The sequence below is a fragment of the Crotalus tigris genome, unplaced genomic scaffold (genome assembly GCF_016545835.1).
Source record: "Crotalus tigris isolate CLP2741 ecotype Arizona unplaced genomic scaffold, ASM1654583v1 scf7180000024116.2146003, whole genome shotgun sequence".
Classification (NCBI taxonomy): Eukaryota; Metazoa; Chordata; class Lepidosauria; order Squamata; family Viperidae; genus Crotalus; species Crotalus tigris.
This window is the reverse complement of record NW_024100393.1, coordinates 1,054,845-1,078,163: the sequence shown is the minus strand read 5'-3', so window position 1 is coordinate 1,078,163 and position 23,319 is coordinate 1,054,845. Positions and strand designations below refer to the sequence as shown.

Here is a 23,319-nt window from a genome sequence, read left to right as displayed (position 1 = left end):
GTGGAATCTGGAATCATGATGGTTGTAACAGCCAGAGCTGCTTTATTCTCCTTCTATTATATTTATTTTGAAAGAGTTCCACAGTAATAAATAAGTTTATTGTGGCAGTTTTATTTTAAGACTGTGCCTTCAGTTTGGGGATTTCACTTGTTAACAATAGGTTATTGTGACCAATCAATATGGTATATAGTATTGCTGGTGCTCTGTTGTGTAAACTATATCCAAGATTTTCAGGTGTTCATTTAATAACCAGGTACAAGTCATGCTTATAAATACCACAATTCTGATGGTCTGTAATCCACGATCCAGGAACGCTGAATCGGAAACCTTAGTGTATGAAACACTAGGGAGGGAGTAAAAAACAAACAAGACTAAGCCTGCACCCATTGAGAAGGGGATGCTGAGCTTGTTCTTCCCATCTGCTCCACCTGAGAATACTGCTCCTTTGTTCACTATTGTAAGAGCATAGGAAGCTTCCTGATAACTATTTAGGCTGCTGGTCTACATAATTAGTGTCTGCTTTACCAAGGAATGGCAAACACACGATAAAGAACTTTTGCATCACCAGCTACCCGATCATTTTATCTGGTAATACCAGGAACTGGTATGTTGGTCAAATACTGCTCTGCCAGTGTAATATGTGAATTGAAGCAGAGTGCAGACCATGTCATCTCCAAGGTTGTAAGGGAGGGGTTCAGATTGAATATTAACTTTCCACAACCTGATGCCTGCCAGATGGCTTGGACTGACAGTTCTCGTAATAATCAGCACAGCGACAGCCATCCTGGCTGGGAATCCTTGGAGTTCTAAGCCAGCACAATGCCAGGCTGAAAACAGGTATTGTAAGACATCACTTGCTTTGATCAAAGGAAAGAAGAACAATAGAGATCAGCTGTAGAAGAAAATTATGATAATCCTCTAAATTGTCAATACTTCTGGTCAGATTTTCTCCTAAGAAAGACATACTGGTTTGTTTTCCCTTGTTCCTATGCTTAGGCCTTGATATTCCCCACTGCACACCACTGTTAACCTGACAAATTCCCATATGAAGAATTTGCATGCATATGGAGATCCAAAAGCTGGAAGCTATGCATTTTTTGTAAAAAGCTGCCCATAGCACCCTCCTATTATGTGCCACTAGAAGACATGGGTGCCACAGGTTGACTTCGCCTCGAGCCTTACTTTCAATCACAGATTGGTATGTCAATAGGCCACCTATTTTATAGCGTGACTCTGCAGAGAGGACCATCTACAACATGGTCTGGTACAAATAGGATTGAACAATAATCAGGAGAAATAGTTGTGTGAGGAAAAAAAAATCTCATCCATTCTGTTGATACCTCTTTTTATTTGTCAGGAAGTTGCACTTGAAACCAGGTGTCCCATTATTATTCACAACGTTTAGATGTGTGATCTCGATTCCCACAATTCCCCAGCCAGCATGGAAATTCTGGGTATTTAAATCCACATATTTTAACATTACTGAGATTGAGAAACACTGTATTAAAAACTGGGAGACAAAAGAAAAAGAGGAGAGATACAGAAGTGGAGATAAAGAGGAGACAAATTTCTTGTGTTTGAGATGGAAGGTGATTCTGCAAATTGGCCTTTATAATTTTTTATTAAGGTTGATTTGATTTCATTACCAGATAAACTGTCTTGAAGACAGTACAGTATAGTAAACATATAAACAAAGGAGTGTTTCATTTCTATGTATTTGGGGCCTCATTACTTGGACATAAATCTCTGCTATTTTGTGGATCCCCAAATTATTGTCATTCTGTGCCTTTGGGTGGGTTTTTTTCATACAATTTCTGTGCAAGCCTTTAATTTTATATAAGATCACAAGCTAAATTATGCATTTTGAGCATGTTTTGTCCAGGAAAAAAAAAGCTAGGGGTCCATCAGTTTTATTTTAAAGAATTTTAGTCCAATACAATCCAGTAACAGGGAAAGCAAGTTCTTCAGCTTTTTCGTAACAGCCTGGATCTGCTCCAAGGCTGTGACCCAGAATAGCTGGATGCTTCTTGGGATTAGGAAAGGAATGGGCTTTGTGAATAGGCTGTTTAATTCTTTGTTCCATGCATTTCACATTTCATCATCATGAACATGTTTAGGCCTCATATATCTTCTGATGGTATTCTCTGATCTGATGTAAAATTGTTTTAAGAATCACTATAGTTTGATGTGTTCTCTTTGCACTGTGCTGTGATCTGCTTCATTTGGTGCTCGTGTTTGTAAAATTATGGTCTTGTGAGCAAATAATAAACGCAAGTATAATCACTGGGGCAAAATAAGAGGAGGGAAGAATAGTCTGGATAGAACAATGCCAAACTCGAGAGAGAGAGAGAGATTGTTATAATATGTAATCACCTATGAAACAAAATATATACATAAATAGATAGGATGGATGTGAAGGATGTGAATTAGGAGTAATCCCAGGCCTACTCCAAAGCAGGTATAGTAGCCTGGAGTCTCCACAGTTCAGAGGGTCCCTGAAATGTCACTGATCCCTCAGATGCTGCTTTGAAGAATGCATGGTCTGTATTCTTGCTACTCTTTCATTAACTATGCGTCTCCATAGACACATTGGTTCAGGCTGTTTTTATCCCATAGAATTCCTTTGAAACAAGGCACTGCTTCGGTTCTTTGATACCTGAATCGTCATGCAAGCATTTTCAGAATACATGTATGCAGCCAAGGAAAGGGAGGCCAAAGGGTCTCTAATCCCCAGAAGCCTTTGTTCAGGGCACCTCAAGGAAAATGGCATCAGCACTATCCAGCAGAGAAGATTGAGACAGTAGCTCCATTGATTTACTGTCCTTCCCAATATTTCTGGGTTGTGGAAGGGAGAATATTTATCACCACGTCCATTGTCTCCTTCCATGATGATCTCTGCCAGCTTTGCCTTTCCAGTATGCATAAACTAAGGAACATGACTGAGAATCAGTTAGGTATAGTGGTAAAGGCTAGAAACCAGGAGACTGTGAGTTATAGCAGTGGTTCTTAACCTTTTTGAACAAATCGCCTTGAGCCAATGAGGAAATTGTCATCGCCCCCCTCTCAATCACAACATAAGAAATAATTCTTCAATTTATGCAAACACTTTTTTTGTTTTCTTTAAAATTGTCATCTGGACATATCGATGCAAATAATTTATTTCCAGTCTTTTTCTCATATCTCAACTGTGTGAAAAATTTTGGTGCCACCCGTCACTTTATTCCCAAACTTCGTGATACATGTATTTCATTATTATCTTATTTATTCAAGACACTTAAATGTAATGACCACTGAAAACAAAATTCAATTGCAAGAAAGTGAAATGCCTGAAAAGAAAAACAGTAACATTTAATGACTGAATTACAAGTGAAATTTAAGATGCAAAAAGAAATATAAAAAGGGCATAAAAACAAACCGCAGTGCGCCGAAAGATAAGCTATGCGTATTCACATATGTACGGTGTTCTGTACTGAAGCTAGCTAGAGGAACATCTGAAAACACAATTCAGTCCACTAATAGCGAGCAATCTGATGTTTTTGTACGACAGATATACAGCGATTCACTGTACGAAAAACTCTCAAAAGTGTCCCCAAAACATCTTGCTCCATTGCCCCCATATCACCCCCTTTTTGTTCCTTCGCCCGTGTCGCCCCTTTTCATTCCATTGCCCCTCTGAAAAACGAAATTGCCCCCTGGGGGGCAATATCGCCCAGGTTAAGAACCACTGAGTTATAGCATGAAAGTTGGCTAGGTGACCAGTCATTATATAGTCTCTCTCTTTTGGCCCATTCTATCTCACAGGACAATTGTTATGAGGGGGAAAAAAGGAGGGGGAAGGAATATTAGGAGTGTTCACCATCTTGAATTATATATTAAACATTAATAAAGGTGATATGAAAATAAATATTTTCTGATGGAGAAAAACATACTCTTGAGCATGTGGGCTCTCCCTTTGATTTGAACTATCTGCCATCACTGCTGTGAGATTTCCCTCATGTGACTCCTGAACTAAAAGTGAGGGGAAATTATGGCCTGTAAGGCTGAGAAAGATTGAAAACTGAGGTGGAAAAGAAAGGAGGCAGAGAGGTGTTGTAGATAAATATATTTTTAAAACTGTTACCCAAAACCAGAGTGTCTCAGCTCATATTTATAAACTACATTGCTATCTGTCTAAACAAGATTTTTAAAAGGTACAAGGCCAAGTGTCAGAGCTCAAATTGCACCTGGTCTTGTAGAAAAGAAAGTGATTTTTCTGGATATCATTCATCTTAACTGTTTGCACTGAAGTGATAGGCTCACTCTGGTTTCCCATTCCAGCATGTTTTTCCCAGATAAATTTTTATGGAAGATGAAATCAGTTCAGATGACATAATAGCAGGGTTTTTAAATTAGGGTATTTTAAATGGATCTGGGAATCACTGGTACTTTTCAAAACGAAGAACAAAAATCAGGGCATATGTTACCAATGTGATTGGCATGGACCAAATGGACGGGTAATAGCATTTTATTGGATCACGTAATGTGGCTGTAACTGTTCCAAGTTCAGTGACTAGTATCTCAGTTAAAAGATACAAAGGTGGTAAGAAAGAATTCTGTCTGAGTTTCAGTGATAGCAGAGAATGGTAGTCTAGATAGACAAATAGCCTGAATGGCTGTCAGGTAGCCTTATGATCATATAATATAATCTAGTGATTCTATGGCCCTTTTATGATTTGTGGACTTCAAGTCCAAAAATTCCTGAGCCAGCCATGCTTTAATGCAAGGGAAGGCAACATATGCTTTTTGAGTTTTTGCTGAGTTTCAGGTCTTCTCATTGGCCACATCTTGTCCATTTCTACCTTAAAAGGGGAGTTATTTTCATTTATTGTCTTTTGATTCAACTTTCAGAAGCTTGACCTGAACAAACATCTACCATTGCATTGGTGGGAGAAGCAGGGGTGGAATGGATGGCATTCCCCACAGGGATTTGATGCTACATCAGTGCTGCTTTCCCCTGATTCCGTGCTTCATTTTTGCCAAGATAGAAATGGCAAGACGTCGTATTTCAATCCTCAACACCAGCGATCCATGGAGTTTGGGAGCCAGATATTCTCTCATTGGTAGAAGCCCCTGGCTCTTAGGCTTAATAGTTGAAGCTGGTCTTGCATTGAACGAAGGGATAACACCATTGGTGAGGCAACACGGAATATAGTGACGGCGATACAAAAGTGTCCTGAATTAGCTTGCCTTGGCTAAAGACATTAGCCAAAATTGCTACTGCTCTGTAGCTGAATAATATAAGATAAAAGTACATTTTACACTTTTAACTGTTATTTTTACCATAGACAATCTTCGGTGTCTGATACATCAAAGGTAATTGAAATAATGTTTGTTCACCATAGTTTTCTTTAATGAACTATTGAATGCTTGGGACTACAATTTTAAAAAAAAACATTACACATTGGTCCAATGAAAAGCTATTGCATTGGAGGCGCTTTCCTATCTTTTGGTTCCTCCTGGATTTTTTGTCAGTAAAAGTCCCTGTTTGGAGCTAATAGAATAATTAGGGTTTTGCAACATGCCTTTTATATCCACATTCCCTAGACTAGTCTTAAACTGATACGCCAAACTACAATTTCCATAATTCCCAGTTAGCATGGGAATCACAATCCCACATACCTGAAGAGTGGTAGTTCGGAAAGACTGGCCTTATAAGGCTAAACTACCTAAAATGTTATAATAGATCCTCCCTCTCAGTGGGCAACCTTTATAGTGTTAAGCAACAGTAATAGTATTACAGTAAATGATTGTAAACAGTAACTTAGGAGTTATTGCTTTTAGATGATTGACTATTTAATTGATAGATGCCCTTTTTCTGACTGGAGTGATTAGCAGGTAGTTTGGCACACAGCTTAAGGCAGTAACCTTAATTGTGACTGATTAATTTGGCTGAAATATGTTGCTAAGTCAATTCTGTGTTTCATTAAACTGACTGAATCGCATCCAGCTATTAGAGGTGTGTGAAGGAAAGGCAACTGACAGATGATATAGGAGCACAAACCCCTGCATTAAGCTATAAAAGAGCCATTAAGGAAACCTGTGCCAAAATAGAATTGTTCCAGAGAAATTTAACTTCCAAACCTAATGCTAATTAATAGCTATATGCTTAATGGGTGTCAGGAGTTAATTAGAAAAACCTGATGACCTGTGCGGGAGTTTTAAATATTTTCTCTGTTGCTCCCACTTTTTGTATTGTCTCTCTGTTTAAAAAAAAAGAAACTCTGCGGCAGCATTGATCTGTGAATGCTATCAGTTACATAGCCTTATGCCTTACTGCTTCTTCTTAGTCAGAATTTTCCTATCCTTTGTTTGCATCCTTTGTGTTATGAAAGAAATACTGATTAAAAGGCAAAAGTTAACAATCTGAAATATTACCAGATATATGTCAGACTGTTACCATCTCAAACTGGTCAAATCATGGGTGCAGAATAAAGCAACAGAGAAGGACACATTCTGTATTTTAGAACTTATTGCTGTGGACATGTATCTCCTCCTCTCCCCAGCAGAGCTCTGTACTCCTTGTCCCATGTTCAGTATTGCGCTGTGTGTGTGTGCGTGTGTGTGTGTGCGTGTGTACGCACTAATCCAGTCTTTCTTTTCTTTTTCTTTTTTTGGTCTCTGGCTTACTCTTAATGTACAACTAGTTTAGCTATAGCCTTTCAGCATCTGAGAAACTCAAATCCATTTTCTATTGAACGACTTTTGTCTAAAACAATATTACTAAGAAATATAAAAGTGAAGCCAGAAGTAAGCTGAGCTGAACTCACAGTGAAAGACCTGTGCAGGGTGTGTCTGTGTGTGTGAAAAAAAAAGCCCAGATAGCAGCTATGACTGTGCAAAGCCCCACACATGTTGCAGGTACAAACACGTTTAAAAAGGATAAGGGTTTAATTGCACAGTTGTGACTGCCAGTTTTACTTTCTTGATATCTCCCATCTTCATGATGGATGCCTCTGCTCCTAGTGACTTACATAGACATGTCCATGCAATTTTCTTGCTCTGATAAGGAAACAAATTTCCATTATCTTTCTCCAGACTGTTTTTTTTTTTTTACTTCCCACTTGTATTCAATTTGGTCACCTCCAGAAGGGAAAACACTTTTGTATCTTGCACCCCTGTGCTGTTTCCCCCAATTCTTTTGTAGAGCAGATTGATGGTTGGGTAGAAGTTACACAGGGATAAGAGAGCAAGGAGAACTTCCCAAGCTTGCAAGTGGATGTAGTTCTGTATTTTAAATAATGACAACAAAGATGCATTTTGATATATCCATTCAAGATTTGTATTTGAATTGTACTTCTTTCTAAGAAAGTTGGGTTTTTTTGTGAATTGTTTGTCAGAAATTCTTTCTGAGAAGTATAGAATAGGAAGGAATGAAGATAAACAAGACATTATGGTTTTATAAAGGGGCAAAAGCTCTGAAATTGTATTTGTAGTTTTTTCAGTTCCTTCACAATCATAAACCTTAATTCTTCTGTCTAAACTGGCCTTTGAAGAGGAAGTTTATTTGAGCAATGGTATTATCACCTCTGTTTTCTTCTAATATTTCCTTATCCCACTCCATCCCTTCTTACATAAGTATGTGAGGAACAGTATAAATATTGGACACCAAAATGGCTTGTCAGTCTATATTTTAAAAAATAAAAATCTTTGGCAAAGTTGGCAGAGTACGAGACATTTTGTGAACTGGCAAATTTCAGACTTCAACATTTCTCAGGAAGTGAGTGAACAACTTTTAAGAGCTTTGGGAAATACATGTAGTCTTCCTCAGTTTGATGGGCCTCCAGATATGTGGGATTGCAGTTCAGAAGACCTAGGCATAATAGACTAATAGAAAAGAAAAGAAAATGGTTGTGAATTGGGGAACACTAAGTAGTAGGAGACCAGAAAATTACTTGCAACTGATTGCATGTAAGTGTATTGGATGAAGAAATAGAGGTTACCTTATCATAGGTCATTCCATTTACTTATCTTAGACCAGGGAATGGTTGCCCAGAAACTTTAGGATTATATAGTTATTACTGCCAGCAGTATATGAAAGTGACAATAAAAGCTTAACTTTTTTAGAAACAAACAAACTAAAATTCCTTATATAAATTTACTGAAAAAGCTTCACTCTATACACAGCATAATATATTGTTGGAATATTGCTGGAGAGACTTTGGTTTAGATCCTCACTCCTCTAAGGAGCTTACTTGGTATGTTATGCTAATCTATTTCATGAGTTTGCAAAAATAAATATAGGTAATCCTGTATACGCCATCCTGAATTTCTTGTACAAAAAATAGGCTATAAATATGGGAGATAGATGATGCTCTTCATATGCCTTGAATTATGTAGCCTTTGTGCTTTAAGGCAGTTTTATATATGGCCCATGTGCCCACAGAGACCAACAAACAAAAGACTACACAATTAACTGTTTGAAAAGACAAAAACGAGCCTTGTATTGAATATATTGACAGAAGCACAAGTGATAATAGACAGTTTCTTCACACCAAGAAGCACCAAGACATATATAAACAACAGAGGCCATTCACAAGAATAACGTTGTAAAAGGTCATACAGTTCATTTTCATTTTCTCTCTCTCTTTCTCTCTCTTGCTTATTTTAATAGTGCTGGGCCTAAAGGTGATAACATCTACGAATGGAGATCTACTATCCTAGGTCCCCCAGGTTCTGTATATGAAGGTGGCGTATTTTTTCTGGATATCACATTTTCATCTGATTATCCATTTAAACCACCAAAGGTAAGGTTATGCAGTTTCTGTATCTTTGCATATATTTTCAATTGTCTTCCATTTTCATTCAAGAATAGCAACAACTGCAAGAAGCTTTTCCAACATGGTGCATAGCACAGGATCCTTAGCAAACTGGGACTCTGAGACCAGACAAAAGGGCTCACATTATCTTGCTTTCACAGTGTTGCAGTATTCACTGGAGGCTTTCAGAGTTGGGCATTTTCTGAGAATATTATTCCAGACCCCATTTTTCTGTTGCTACCTGTTGGACAGAAGAATAGAATTTGGAGGGCATAATTCCCGTTACTTCTGCATCCATGCGGAAAAACATTCCAAGAGGTCATAAAATATCCTGTTGAATTGTTCTATTCTGACAAAATGAGTATAAGGCCTCATTGCTCAAAGTACCCAGATATAGTAGTCGCATCAAATTACTCTTGGTAGTAACAGTACGAGGTAACATTCTATAACTGTTTCTTTGTAAGTACAAGTCACTTTTCTTCACATATGGCCTTATATTAGATTGTTTTCACTCTGAAGAGCTACAATATTTTAGACTGTTTATTAAGAAGTATCTGCTATAGTAGAGATGGGGCTAAATAAATGAAACACTGAGAAAAGTAGAAGAAACAACAATTTCAGCCTTTCTGATGCCATCCTTCTTTTATTCTGATTTTACATTTTCACTTATACTCTTTCCAGTCTTCTTATTCCTTTGAACTAGCAAGATGCCAGGGAAACAGGATAGTTCTTGTAACACTATATTGCTTTTTTGCCCAAATCTTTTAAAGCAGGATATGGTTGTCCTAAGAAGATAAACTTGCCCACATTGCTGGAAATCAGATTTATTTCAATAAACCAATAGAAATGTGTAATCTCAGTACCTAAAATGAAAAACAGAAGTATTGAAGCCCTGGTTTGCTTGATAGTGTATAATTTGATAAATACTTTCTCAAAAGTTGTATTTTTTTTTTATCTAATAACATATCAGATACAATGCTTCTTTAATTATCAAACATTTCAACTTGTGGTCTTTTCCTGTGACAAGCACTCATTTCCTAATTGTTTCAAAGTCTACTGAAACATAAATATACCCTAAATATACCAACAGCTGTTTACAATCCACCATTTAAATCTTGTACAAGTGCTATAGTGCAAAACATGGATTTTTTTCTGATTTTGATCATATTGAAAGATGATCTTTATTATATTAAAAATGAACATGACTGTAACATTCAGCCAAGTCATATGCTATAGTACAATACTGTCTGACAATGACGTGATTCATTTATTGGAGGCAGTAAGATTTGCCCTTTTCCTATTGGCCGGGAGCGGGGAATGATATATTTTTTTAAAAAAAAAAAAAGATCAGGAAAAGATATGTTACTTGGCCATGCTAGCTGAAATGTAAATCCAGAAACTAAAGAACATTGATAAACAAGTACAACCACTATATATGCATTTCCCAAAAAAGAGAAAACTAGAAGCAGAGATGTATAAAATCTTAATATAATTCAATATTTAAACATGATATGTTTTTGGGATAGTGGGAAAAATCAGGCAGAGCCATGGAACTATGTTCTTGCTCCCTCTTTCTTTGGATCTTAAAATGGGGCAGGCTTTCCTCAGTCTCACACTTTTATTTTCAGCATGAGGAATGCACCTGTATAGAGGAGATAATGCCTGGAAAAAGGCCTGAAATCATTGGAAATTTAACTAAAAGGGATATTTAATATAAAATAGTTGACCACATTTCATTAGCCCTTTGATTGATATTGATCTCAAGTGCTCTGAGCAATAATATCAGTGCAAATGAACTTAAAATGCCTCAAAGTTGCCATATTGAGTGGAATGTGGCATTTAGTGAAAGTGCAAGTAGAATCAGCAATAGAATCAATTGTAATTTTTTTTTAAAAAAAAAGTGAGTAGAGCCCTTGTTTGATTTGTTTCAATCCTGCTTTCTGTTTTTTTTTTTTTTAAAAAAAGGCATGTCAAACCTATGGTAGCTTTTAACATTGTCAGAAGCATAAGCTAAGATTTCCCATGCTTACTGATATAATATAGATGTTTAATGCCAGTATAAATGTTTGTTTAAAGATTGCAGCTGTGCGGCAGATGTTTGATGAGGAAGATTCACATTCTGAAGTTGAATAAGTAGACCAAATGTTAGGTTTGCCAAGTTGATTAATCTGTTGTACGCCCACAACAGAAATCAAGAAACTAAGACCCACTCCCAATCTCTTCTTTCTCTGTTTCTTCTCTTGTCTAACAAGTATTATATTCTGGATAGGATCAAAAGAGTTATTCTAGTCATGCCCCCCCCAATTAAGGTTTATACCCTCTTTTTTCATTAAAAAAGATGAAGAAAAGTGGTGGGAAAGTCACATGAATTTCCATACTATTATCCCAATATGCATTCTCCTGTCAATTTCACAAAGGCTTGTCATTTGGCATAAATCTGTAAAAGGCTCCAGTGCACAGTCATCTTGGCAATGTTATTTCCCTCTTTTCCCACTTGTAGGTTCCTTGAAACATCTGGAAATAGGGCAGACCTAGAGATGCTCTGGAGCTTATTCTTTGTAAAGAAGGGATCACCAAGAGTGCCACAAGGCTTAGTTGGTCCTCTACTCTTCAAGGGTTTATTCGTGACATCAAGGGAATCTGAACATGCATCAGTTTTGCATATGACGCAAAACTGAGTACACTGCGGATTCCATCCAAAACCACAGAATTGAATGGAAAAAGTATTAGGGTGGATTGCTTCCTAACTTTCTCCTCCCTTTCTTGCACATCATTTTAGTGCTTAATTTCTAGTTTATATTAAGTCAGATCCTGGTGTAGTGTCCTTGATTATTGAATGACATTACATCAGAGTTTCCTGATTCAGGTTCAGCAGAGGCCTTCTCACTTAAAAGAAACCAGAAGCTAGGTGACACGCTAAGCTAAATCATATAAAAGGTTTAGCTAAGAGGAAGGGGTCTGTTCCAAGTTTTATTCTCCTGTAGCTCAGAACTATATTTCTCGAAGCTACCACATTATATGGTTCAAAACATAAGTGTAACAAATTTCAGCCATACACATTCTATTGAAATATAAGTTCCTATTTAACAGAGCCAGTCCTTAATACATCTAGATCAGGGGTGTCAAACTCACAATGTCACGTGACATGTTGCAACGTATCGTGACTTTTTTGCCATTGCCAGCAATGGGGTGGGCGCGGTTTCGCTATGATGCATCTGACAGTTTGACACCCCTGATCTAGATCTTACTGCTTACTGTCACTTACCAGAGAAGGCTTTCACCCTTACCAAGATAAGTTAAATGAAAGTGTCAGAGATTGAAAGTGAGATCATCTTGATGTGATCTATGTAGAATATACTAACCAGACAGAATAAGTAGTCTACTTTTATGAGTGTTAGTAGCCTCAGGAAAGCAGCCTGAGTAATATTTAGTTTTCTGTGGAAACTGATACCTTTGAAGATTGCTTATACAATATTCAAAATGTACCAATATGCTTTATGAGCATATTCATACTGTGTTGGAAAACTCATCTAAATAAATGCCAACAGTTGGCGAGGTGATCTTATTGTTCAAAGCTGTCAGGTTACATATAGATGAGCCAAGGTTGGTTGAGGGGGATCATAGCATCTATATCATGATAGCTTTCGTGTTCCAGAGGAGCTTTGTTCACCAATCTGATGCTCTTCAGATTTCTCAAACTAGCATCATCTAGTTTGGGCATCATAACTAGTGAAAAAAACTAGTGCCTCACTGTGAATCTCACATTTCAGCAGTTTTAAATGAAAGCTGAGTATCTAAGTGCAATTTTCCACATGCACACAGAAATAGTTCACTAGGCTTCTTTAAAGTGTGGCAGCAGAATTGTGATGATGTCCTGATACAAACTCTGCCCTTTTGTACTTGCATTCCAACTTGGTATGCAAGTACACAAGTCTTGGGACTTGCAATGTCACTTGTCTTCCCCCAAGGAAACTGATGAAACTACTATTTCTCAAGGGCATGCAAATGTTTGTATGTGTCATCTGTTGTTGTTGGTTTTTTTTTTTAAAAAAAAAAAGCATCCAAAATGCTGCAGGCTTGTCAAAACAACAACGGGAAAAAAACCTCAATAAAGCTTTTAGCTTTGAGACATACAGGTTATAGCAATTGTGAATAAGGCAGCTGCTTACAAAAGAAGAGAGGGACCTCTTTTCAGATGAGGCATAAACAAACATCAGAAACAAACATATTTTTTTTTTCCAAAAATGAAAGGTCTCGACAGAAAATTTTTCCCACTGAGGGAGAATCATTCAAGACAGGTTTCAAAAGGCTAGCAACAAACTATGCCTGAAAAGCGTGTAATGATCTTGTCTCCCTCCCCTTCTGTTGCTCTTCTACCTGTAGGTTACTTTCCGTACAAGAATCTATCACTGCAACATCAACAGTCAGGGAGTCATCTGTCTGGATATCCTGAAAGACAACTGGAGTCCTGCTTTGACTATTTCAAAGGTTTTGCTGTCTATTTGCTCCCTCTTGACAGACTGCAATCCTGGTAAGGCTATCCTTCTCTTTCATCCCCCCCCCCCAATTTAATGAAAATAAGCATTATTAATTCTTCAACAAGCAGAGCCAGATGAAGCAGCTCCTTCACTTTTGTCAACAAAAAAATTCATTTTTGCCACGTCTGAAAATAGCATAAACTGGCAATTGTATGATCTCTATAAAACTGTGAGATAAATCCACATTGAAAAGGGGTTTGTTTTGCTTGCATGTATAGAACAGCTTATGAATAAAAGTATCTTTTTCTTCTGATTATCTTCCAACCTATAAATGTCTTCTGTGCTTTGCAATAGAAAGGCTATGATACATGAACTTCCCCAGACTGATTTTCTCCAGCTGTTTTAGGACCATAATTAAGTTTTTTTCCTGAAGGTTGAAAGTCTTCTAGTGTCTTCCAATGAGTAGCAGCACCAACTCAAGGGATACAGATTTAGATTGATTCAAGTAGTACAATAGACTCTTGGTTCCACAAAGATAAAAAACAAACTGGCTAAGTTAAGTTTCCATGTACAAGGAGAGCTTCCTGACCATCAATAGTACATGGTGTCTTGGATTATGCCACATACTTTGTCTTTGCTTTTGTAGCCCATTCCAGTATGCCAGTCTCTTATGAGAAACAAAAGACTCTGCTAGAAGTCCTGGCCTGCTATTTGTGCCTCGGCTAATACAAGCTGCTACCAGTCTATTTTTCATTTGTTTATCTATTGTATCAATTTCTATTGCTACCCATCTCTCAATTGCAGCTCTGGGCAGCACACAAAGAGTACAGAGAAGAGCAACAAAGATGATTAGGGGACTGGAGGCTAAAACATATAAGGAACGGTTGCTAGAATTGGGTATGTCTAGTTTAACGAAGAGAAGGACAAGGGGGGACATGATAGCAGTATTCCAATATCTCAGGGGCTGCCATAAAGAAGAGGGAATTAAGCTATTTTCCAAAGCACCTGAAGGCAGGACAAGAAGCAACGGGTGGAAACTAATCAAGGAGAGAAGCAACCTAGAACTAAGGAGAAACTTCCTGACAGTGAGAACAATTAATCAGTGGAACAGCCTGCCTCCAGAAGCAGTAAATGCTCCAACACTGGAAGTTTTTAAGAAGAGACTGGACAGCCATTTGTCCGAAATGGTGTAGGGTTTCCTGCCTGAGCAGGGGGTTGGACTAGATGATCTCCAAGGTCCCTTCCAACTACTACTATTATTACTATTATTATTATTACATAGGGTTAGAAGCACATGAAACAGAACATAATCAAAATTAGGAAAAATTATGGCAGCTGAAGACAAACTACACTTTGATTATAAGAAAGACAAACTTGCAATGATGGGCTCAGCTAGTCTCTAAGCCCCATTCCCAAAGGAACATCCAAGTATTTAGCAACTTCCCAAAAAACCAGCAGGGTTGAGGCTCCACAAATCTTCATGGTATCGAGACTTAATAGATGGGACCCAAAGCACATCCACCCTGCTAGATCTAGAGGAATGAGTCAGCCTAGAGAGAACCAGTCCCGTACATGTAGACTTTTATACATGACAAACAGCGCATTGAGTTGCATCTAGATGTGCATTAGGAGCCAGAACAGCCCACAAAACAGTGGTGTAAATGGGTAATAATTTAGCAAGGTACTCCCATAGCTGCTCACACTGATGAATTCTGGACCAGTTGTAGCTTCAAGGATAGTTCCTTGCAGTAGTTCACTCAGGAAATTACCACAGCTGAATGGCTAAGAACAGTACAGCTAAATAGGAGGGGGAAGTACAGAGCCCTGCAGGATCCCACAAAGAAGGGGTAGATCTCTTCACCTCCTCCTCATCCACTGGAACCAGCCCTGGAGAAAGAAGGCCCCACAACACCACTTCTTAACGCTTCCATTGCCACCACTGCTCATCATGATGCACCTGACACACGATGGAAGGGTGGGGAAATCCTGTTATGCAGATTCTGAATCCAAATTGCCTTTTTTGGGACTGAGATGCCACAATTCACTAATCCCATATAACTAAGGCTGCCGTTTGTAGTGTTCTACGAATAAGATTGGTTGTCACCTAAAAAGCCCTTCATGGTATAGATCCCAGTTGTCTGAGGGACTTCATTTCTCCCTTTGTTTCTGCTAATCCTATAAGAAGTGCCCCCCCCCCCAAAAAAAGTGTGCTTTGGGTTCGGTCTATTAAGCGGTTTCTTCTGACAGGATGTAAAAGGCATTCCTTCCCTTTCTCAGCGCCCGCCTTCTAGAATGGCCTCCCTCCAGAGCTTTGGATGGTTCAGCCCTGCTAGCCTATAAACTAGCTTTTGAAAACCTGATTTTTATCCATGCTCTGGCTTACATGGGATATAATGACCACTTGAATGGAACTCTGTTAAATGTGTTTATTGATTTCCACCGGTAATAGTCATTTTGCTTTTAACTTACTGTTTGGGGGTTGTGTTTTTAATTTGTGTACTGTCCAGAATTGTGGGTTGGGTGGCCTCATACATTTGAATCGATTAATTAATTATGAGTCGGTAAGTGGTACTGGCGTTGAGTGCTTTTTCCCTGTCTTAATTATTAAATGTGTGAAATGAATTGTTGAAACTTTGCTCCTCACGTTGCTTATCAGGGCAGGACTACTAATGTGTCTTCTCCCTTCCTTTCTTTCTTTCTCTCTCTTCTTGTCCCTTGCCGAATTCTTGCAGCTGATCCTCTGGTGGGAAGCATAGCCACTCAGTACCTGACCAACAGAGCAGAACATGACAGGATAGCCAGACAGTGGACCAAGAGATACGCAACATAAGTGATGTTGACTACTTGGCGCAGTGTGAAGGTGCGGGGATGCAGCTTTGCAGTGTGCAACCAAACTTTATAGCCTTTACAATACGGACTTCTGTGTATATGTTATACTGATTCTACTCTCTGCTTTTATCCTTTTGAAGATTGGAATACTGCTTTCTCCCCCTCTCCCCCCTCCCCCAACCACCTCCCCAAAAGGTAAATGCTATCAAGAGTAGAACTTTGTAGCTGTAGATTAGTTATGTTTAAAATGCCTACTTGCAAGTCTTGCTTCTTTGGGATATCAAAATGTATTTTGTGATGTAACTAAGGATACTGTTCCTGAAGTCAACCAAATATAATAGTGCATTTTAGCCTAATTCATTATCTGTATGAAGTTATTAAAGGTAGCTGTAGATTACTAGGAATTACGTCATTTGTATTAAGCCCAGATCTATTTCCGATATGTGGTACATGCTGTTGTGAAAAATGTTTAAAACTTTTACCTTTGTCAGTTTGTAATGAAAAGGATTTCTTTTATCCTTGTCCCCTCTCATCGCCACCCACCTTGTAGCTCAGAGAGCATCCAGTGTATCATCTCAAACACAATAAACATGTTCCCCAAGGAAGAGCTTCTCTGTTTTCATATTTGAAATTAAAATGTGGGTAGAGCCAGTAGGACTGTTTATATACAGATCCTTGTGGAAAAGTAACGTAAGGCAAGAAGGCCCCACTCAGAAGGCCTGGAACATTATGATACTTGTAGTTTGCCTCTACCAATATTTCTTAAGGCAAAACTTCACAATGCTAAATCTTGCATTTATAGCCACAGACACATACAAACTGTTAAGTTAGAACAGTAGCGTCTTAAGACTTTAAAACGATGATACCTTCCATTACTATTTCTCCTTTCCTCCCTATCGCTGCCTTAAATACTAACCAATGTGGTGGTGGTAGTGCTGATGAGGATCATCATCACTCCTGTAAAATTCATGTTCGTCGCAGCTGTGAACATCTGTTCTCAGGCAGAAAGGACAGAGGAATATTTCCACTAAATCTATAGAATGTTAAAGTGCAAAGATGTGATGAGAGCAAACCAGAATTAGGATGAAGGAAGAAACTCCATTGACCTTGTCCTCCCTCACTTCATTCCTGGTAGTCATGAAGTCCAGCCACAATGTCAATAGTTGCTATTATAGTTTGGGGCGGGGAATACAATGTCCTTTAGGACCACAGTGATAGGCAATATTAAGTCACTAGTCCTGCAGTCTCTTCTGCAATCTCCTGAACCAATATTTGTCAACAAATAAAACACAACTTAGGCAACAAATTTAATCTCATAATTTAGATAGACTTCCGCTTTTTCCTTGAAGGAAGGAATAGTATTGTTGGGCTGCATTTGATGCTTAATTGTTTTCCACTGCAGCACAAAAAGCTTTGACACAGTGGGCAAATAACGCTGACCACAATTTGCCAAGTGTAGCAAACTGTTGACTTGTAACAACCTGATAAGCTGTTTATCTCCAATTGCTTGAAACAAACTTTCCACACTTCTTCATCTGATTAGAACCTGAAAACCTGAAGATGTTAAGAACTGTGATACTGTATAATTCTCTTTGTTGGATACCAAGGAGCTGATGAAAACATGACATGTGCTCCATTGACGGTTTATTCTTAATTAGTCAGTTGATTCTTGACCAGCAAGTGTATAGCTGATAAGGCCATTCTGAGTATAGTTGATGGCGGGCAGGGGAATCTTGTTATTTTATGGATTCTCCAGGATGAAGGAGCAAATTAACAAAATTTGATTGGATTTCACATAATCTCCCATCTACTTCTATAATTTAGCATAAATAGGTCATTTTTATAATTCCAAAATTTTGAGGATTTTGGATCTTGCCAATTTTTTTCTAATTTGTAGCGATTGCATGATTTCCTTATTCACTTCTCTATGTGTCATAAAACTTCAAGGGAGCATTTTCTCGATGAGTTCAGCAGAATATAAATAAATATTGACTTAGAAGTAAATATTTTTTTTAAAGGAAAACACAGCTGAGAGATTTAACTTATTGGTAACTCTCAACACAAAATATGAGGTAGGCCTTTCTCCACATTTTTCTCTGCAAAAGAATGGGATCTCCAAATAGTCGTGCATAATGGTCAGATGCCTGAATGAGGATTGCACATAGTATCATTTCCAGATAGATGGATGCATACTTTCCACTTACGAGAGCTTGATGGAAATGTTACATTTACAATGAGATTTTCATCACAATCTGCTCACTGCCCAGGTTGATAGGCTGTCCTATTGTGTGCATCATGTGGATAGCTTAGTCCACATGTTAAAATACTAACATTCCTTTTCCCATTGCATGACCACCATAGGCCTTTGTTTATGTAGTCAGAACATCAAACAGTGCAAGCCAGTCATCCAGAAAGATGATTTGTGTTTATGTGACAGATACTTCTTACTATTTATGTTTCAGGCTTCCAGGTTCAAACTCAACTATTGTCCATTAGGGGCGGATGGAGGGTGCTGTTGAAGCACTTCTATTAAGCAGTTATGTACTTTTTATATATTTCTGTCTGGAGTTCAACATTTTTATCATGCAGAGTATTAACAAATTATAGAGGCTTCAAAGTGTTTGAGGTTCGTCTGTAAGACCTATGGCCTCAGAATATGATGCCTAGAGCAATATCATTTGAGACCATACCTGCAAGCTCTGCAATAAAAACTCAAACGACAAATTATCCTATTTATCTCCGACCTAAATGTCATTTTCACTTGGAATGTTAGGGTTTATTAACAACTCAGGACCTAATTCAGATCCCCCCCAAAACAAAATGCTGTTCAGTGCAGCAATCTTCTTAGTAGGCAATTGATAAAGGCAATCTGTTTAACCCATATTATAAGCTAGTTGTCACAGAGGTGTCAAAAGTATTTTGGGGCTGTCCTGTCATAAATTTAAAGAGAGGCTACTCTATCCTCTGCCCCATTCCCAAAACAGGTGCTTCCACCAGAAATTTCAACAAAAGAAAACATTCTAACCTTGCTTTATCGTCAACATTCTTGATTCCTGGGCCCTCTTGTGTGAGGAGGCATAGAGAAGTGTTCAGTCAAGATTCCCAACTGATCTCTACAACATAAACTGAATTCATCTTTAGCATTTCTTCCATGAAAACAATTCCTACAGCTAGTCTTGTGAAAAGAGAACAGAAGGCATACATGAGAAAATATTAGGATATCATACACAGGGCATGTTTGTTAGTCATCTTTCATTAATTTCAGGAGATATTTACAATTCCCAGTGAAATAAGTGAAGTTTATGGGGCATGTGAATTTGGTACATTTGTTTTATAAATTAGGACAAGAATATATGACAGTTACCAGGCAAGTGGACCACAGGGAGAAACTAGATCTTGCTGGTTCCTAGTGAAAAGATAAAATGCACTGGTATATAGCACATCGCATAAATTTACAAAAAATGGCAAAATGTATATTTCACATACTAGATGTGGACCCTGCAACACTTTCAAATATTTATATCATATAATATATAATATAATTAATTAACATCATGTTCTTGTTTTTTTTAATGCACTAAAGTTTCAGACTGCAGAAAATTTGAAGTATAAATGGGATGCCTTCTCAATATTGCCCGTTAACTTCCTTTACTAAGATTATATTAGTAATTCTAAAATTTCCTTCCTGTCATCAGTTTGTCAACTCCTTGTTCCTTTTCATGTTGCTTTTTTCTGTCTGTAAATTTTATATTTACTGAAGTAAGAAGTTGGGGCGCGGGGTTGTGTACACATTTAAACTTAAAAAGAACTTAATTTTGTTTCTCAGCTTTTCTCTGCTTACACCAAGCAGCAGAAAGAAATTTGTATTGTTAAATAAATCAATTAGTTGTTAAATGAAAATGTGTGCCTTTTTTTCTTGTTTATTTGGTTTTTCAAAAATACCTATTTTGGCTATTCTTACTTAGTTAAGGCCCATACTGCTATAAGCGGGCAAAGTCCTACTTCTATAAAACCCTTTTTCTATCACATGAGTCACCAGGAGATGTCTGTTGTGATATCAAGGTTGCCCAGAGTATTGTGTGGGTTTCAGGATTTCTTATTTGTTTCAACCAATTTTGGCCAAGACCCCAAACATCTGAACACATGGCCAACACTGGCTTATCCTGAAAAATACAAGTATGGTTAGAATTGATTAGGAATTCAGAAGGAAGCCAGCAAGAAATCCTTAAGATACTAGACTAAGAGGCTAAAAATTATCCCAGAAAAAGTCAGTGATAAACAACTTCTGTATTGTTTCCAAAAAAAACAAAACACCAAAGCCCAACAGCAATGGGATGATGTCGAAGTAGCCATCAGATGAACTTCTCATTTTCCCCAAAACTGTTACGTAACACTGAGTGTGGTGACTTCATATGTATACAAAGAGCAGGACAAGCTCTTCTTCCCTCATATATCCATGACTGTTTGCTAGATATGTGAGTTTATGATTTGGGTTGTATGACAAGCAAGATACCAGAGTATAAACTGACAGCAAACAGCACTCCTTACTAGCACTGATGATGCTATCTGATTTGGGTAATGAAACATCTGCAAGAAAACAAGCAAGCTCAGAGAGCACAAAGGACCCCTCATAATTTGGGTTTGCCCAAAAGGGAAATCTACTATATCAGAGCTTTGATTTTAATTCTTATATATGCATTTGCAGATCATACTCTCGTACAAAACCAATAATAAATTGGAATGGTTTAGTTGTTAAGGCCTTGTATCTCCATTAGAGAATGGTGTGAGGCTGAGAACTATATCCAATTTGAGGTATAGCAGAATACATCCTTTAGATGTTTTATCTTTTGAAATGAACCATTTTGAAGGTTGATTGAACACAAAACTGGGTAGTGGTAACCAACCTCAATATCATTTCCATGTCACAGACACCCACTCCTAGTAAACAGCTGTCCTATGGGCATTAAACAAATGATATGTTTGATGAAGGGAAGGATTCCCAACTTCGCTTCAAATTAATCAAATATTTACTATGGCCATAGATCAGCGTAACCATTACAATGCAACATATGCAAAATGAAACTAATATAAAATTTTAAAAAAAACATGGAATGTATTCAGAAGTATTGTGTGCAACTGTCCCTGCACTTGGTTGTCTTCACACTAAGATTCCCTGCAATTCAGGGAAATTGCAAAGAGCAACAAGACAGCACAAACTAATACCTCTACCAGGTGAGAATTTGCACAGTTGCAATTTGTGTGGTTGCAACAGCTCTTTCTCAAGCAGCCAGGGCATACAAAACAAAGTCATTACATTGCAGCCTACATTCAAAATAGCGGAAAGAGGGTATCACAGGAAGAAGACCACTACCAAGGCAACAGTCAGATAAACCTGAGTCTGGGACAAAATTGTAATCTAAGAATATATTTCAAATAAAGGGAAGGAGGGGAGAAGTACATTTGGACCTGCAAGAATCTGTTACTGTAGATTTATAATAAAGGTAATATTACCCTGTATGACTTTAATTTCCCTAGACTGATCTACTTTGAAGGGCTGACGCTCCTAAATACTACCAGAAAAACATACTGCTCCATAAATCAGTATTTCTTGGCTTATCAATGAGAGCAGAAAGCCCATCTGTAGCCCTAGGTGTTGCATCAAGGCAACTGATTCTGACCTTTCATATACAGTATGCTGTACTTACATAATCCTGAAGAGGAGAGCTTGGAGATCAAATGTTGTTACTCTGAACTGCTTTTGCAAACTGTACAACAACGTTGCCAAGCTGTCCCTATCAAAGGGCTGCAGGTCATTGCTTCTTTCCATTTATCTTCTCATTTTTGACTTCTCCACCCCTTGATCATAAAAAAGATATCTAGATTCTGGAAAGAGGGCAGAAAAAAGCAACAAAGATGATTAGGGGGCTGGAGCCTAAAACATATGAAGAACACTTGCAGAAATTGGGTTTGTCTAGTCTAGTGAAAAGAAGGACTAGGAGAGACATGATAGCTGCGTTCCAGTATTTGAGGGGCTGCCACAAAGAAGAGGTTGACCTATATTCCAGAGTATCAGAAAATAAGACAAAAAACAATGGATGGAAAGTAATTAAGGAGAGAAGTGTCCTCAAACTAAGGAGAAATTTCCTGACAGAACAATTAACCAGTGGAATGGCTTGCCTTCAGAATTTGTGGGTGTTCCATCACTAGAGGCTTTTAAGAAGAGACTGGACAGCCACTTGTCTGAAATGTCTATGGAGATTCTCAGTCATCCATGGTTATACCAAAGGTGCTTTTTCAAGAAGCAACTGGACTTTCTTTGTTTTTCCTTGAAGACGTTTCGTTTGTCATCCAAGAAGCCTCTTCAGTTCTTATTCAGTGAAAAAGCACCTTTAGGAATAGTATAGGGTCTCCTGCTTGAGAAGGGAGTTGGACTGGAAGAGCTCCAAGGTCCTTTCCAACTCTGTTATTCTGTTATCTGGAAGACAGCGTAAAGGGCAGTGACATCAGCTCTGGTTCTCAAAGAGGAATGTGGTGAATAATCTCTGGATTCAGCCCTTTTCTGCTTACAGATGAGGGATCAATGTCTACAGCAGTGTTTCTCAACCTTGACAATTTTAAGGCATGTGGACTTCAACTACCAGAATTCCACAGCCAGGATTGCTGGCTGTGGAATTCTGGGAGTTGAAGTCCACATGCCTTAAAATTGTCAAGGTTGAGAAACACTGGTCTACAGACACTTTTCTGTAGATGTCCTATACTTGTGTCATTTACCACAGCAGATTTACAGGTTCAAAACGAGCAAACAAACAAAATTTCCAGCTTATTTCTAGAGACCACATTGAACCCTCATGAGATATCTATATACTACATCCCTGCTACATAAAGGCAAACCTAGGATAGTGATGTACTGTATAGTCATAAATCCAGTACCTAAAGGTAGACCAGAAGGAAGGAGGAAGTTATATGCAAAGCAATCATAATTTCAATATTGGGAAGCTTAATAGCTACTATGGGAGCTTTTCTGCTGAAAGACAAGATACAGATAGTTTAAACAAACATGATCAAAGTTATTTAAATTTTACTCTGTTAATATTTAATTCAACTGCATATGAAATACTACAATTGTGTATAGCAATACTTCCTATGACTTTGCACTCAATTGCCCAAATGCTGGGAGAAGATTTAAGTACAGAGCAATGGGATATTATTAACCCATC

The 23,319-nt window shown here is 38.0% G+C and overlaps 1 protein-coding gene across 4 annotated transcripts in view; it reads left to right on the top strand.

The window, feature by feature from the left end:
• UBE2E3 (ubiquitin conjugating enzyme E2 E3) overlaps window positions 1-20,002 on the top strand; it is a 119,126-nt gene extending 99,124 nt beyond the window's left edge. For all 4 annotated transcript variants that reach the window (XM_039322527.1, XM_039322528.1, XM_039322530.1 and 1 more), the window contains 3 exons: window positions 8,651-8,783; window positions 13,179-13,326; window positions 16,006-20,002. In XM_039322527.1, the coding sequence (XP_039178461.1) occupies window positions 8,651-8,783; window positions 13,179-13,326; window positions 16,006-16,103 (379 nt within the window). In that variant the 3' untranslated portion in view covers window positions 16,104-20,002. The remainder of the gene's footprint in view (window positions 1-8,650; window positions 8,784-13,178; window positions 13,327-16,005) is intronic.
• The last annotated feature ends 3,317 nt before the right edge of the window (window positions 20,003-23,319 follow it).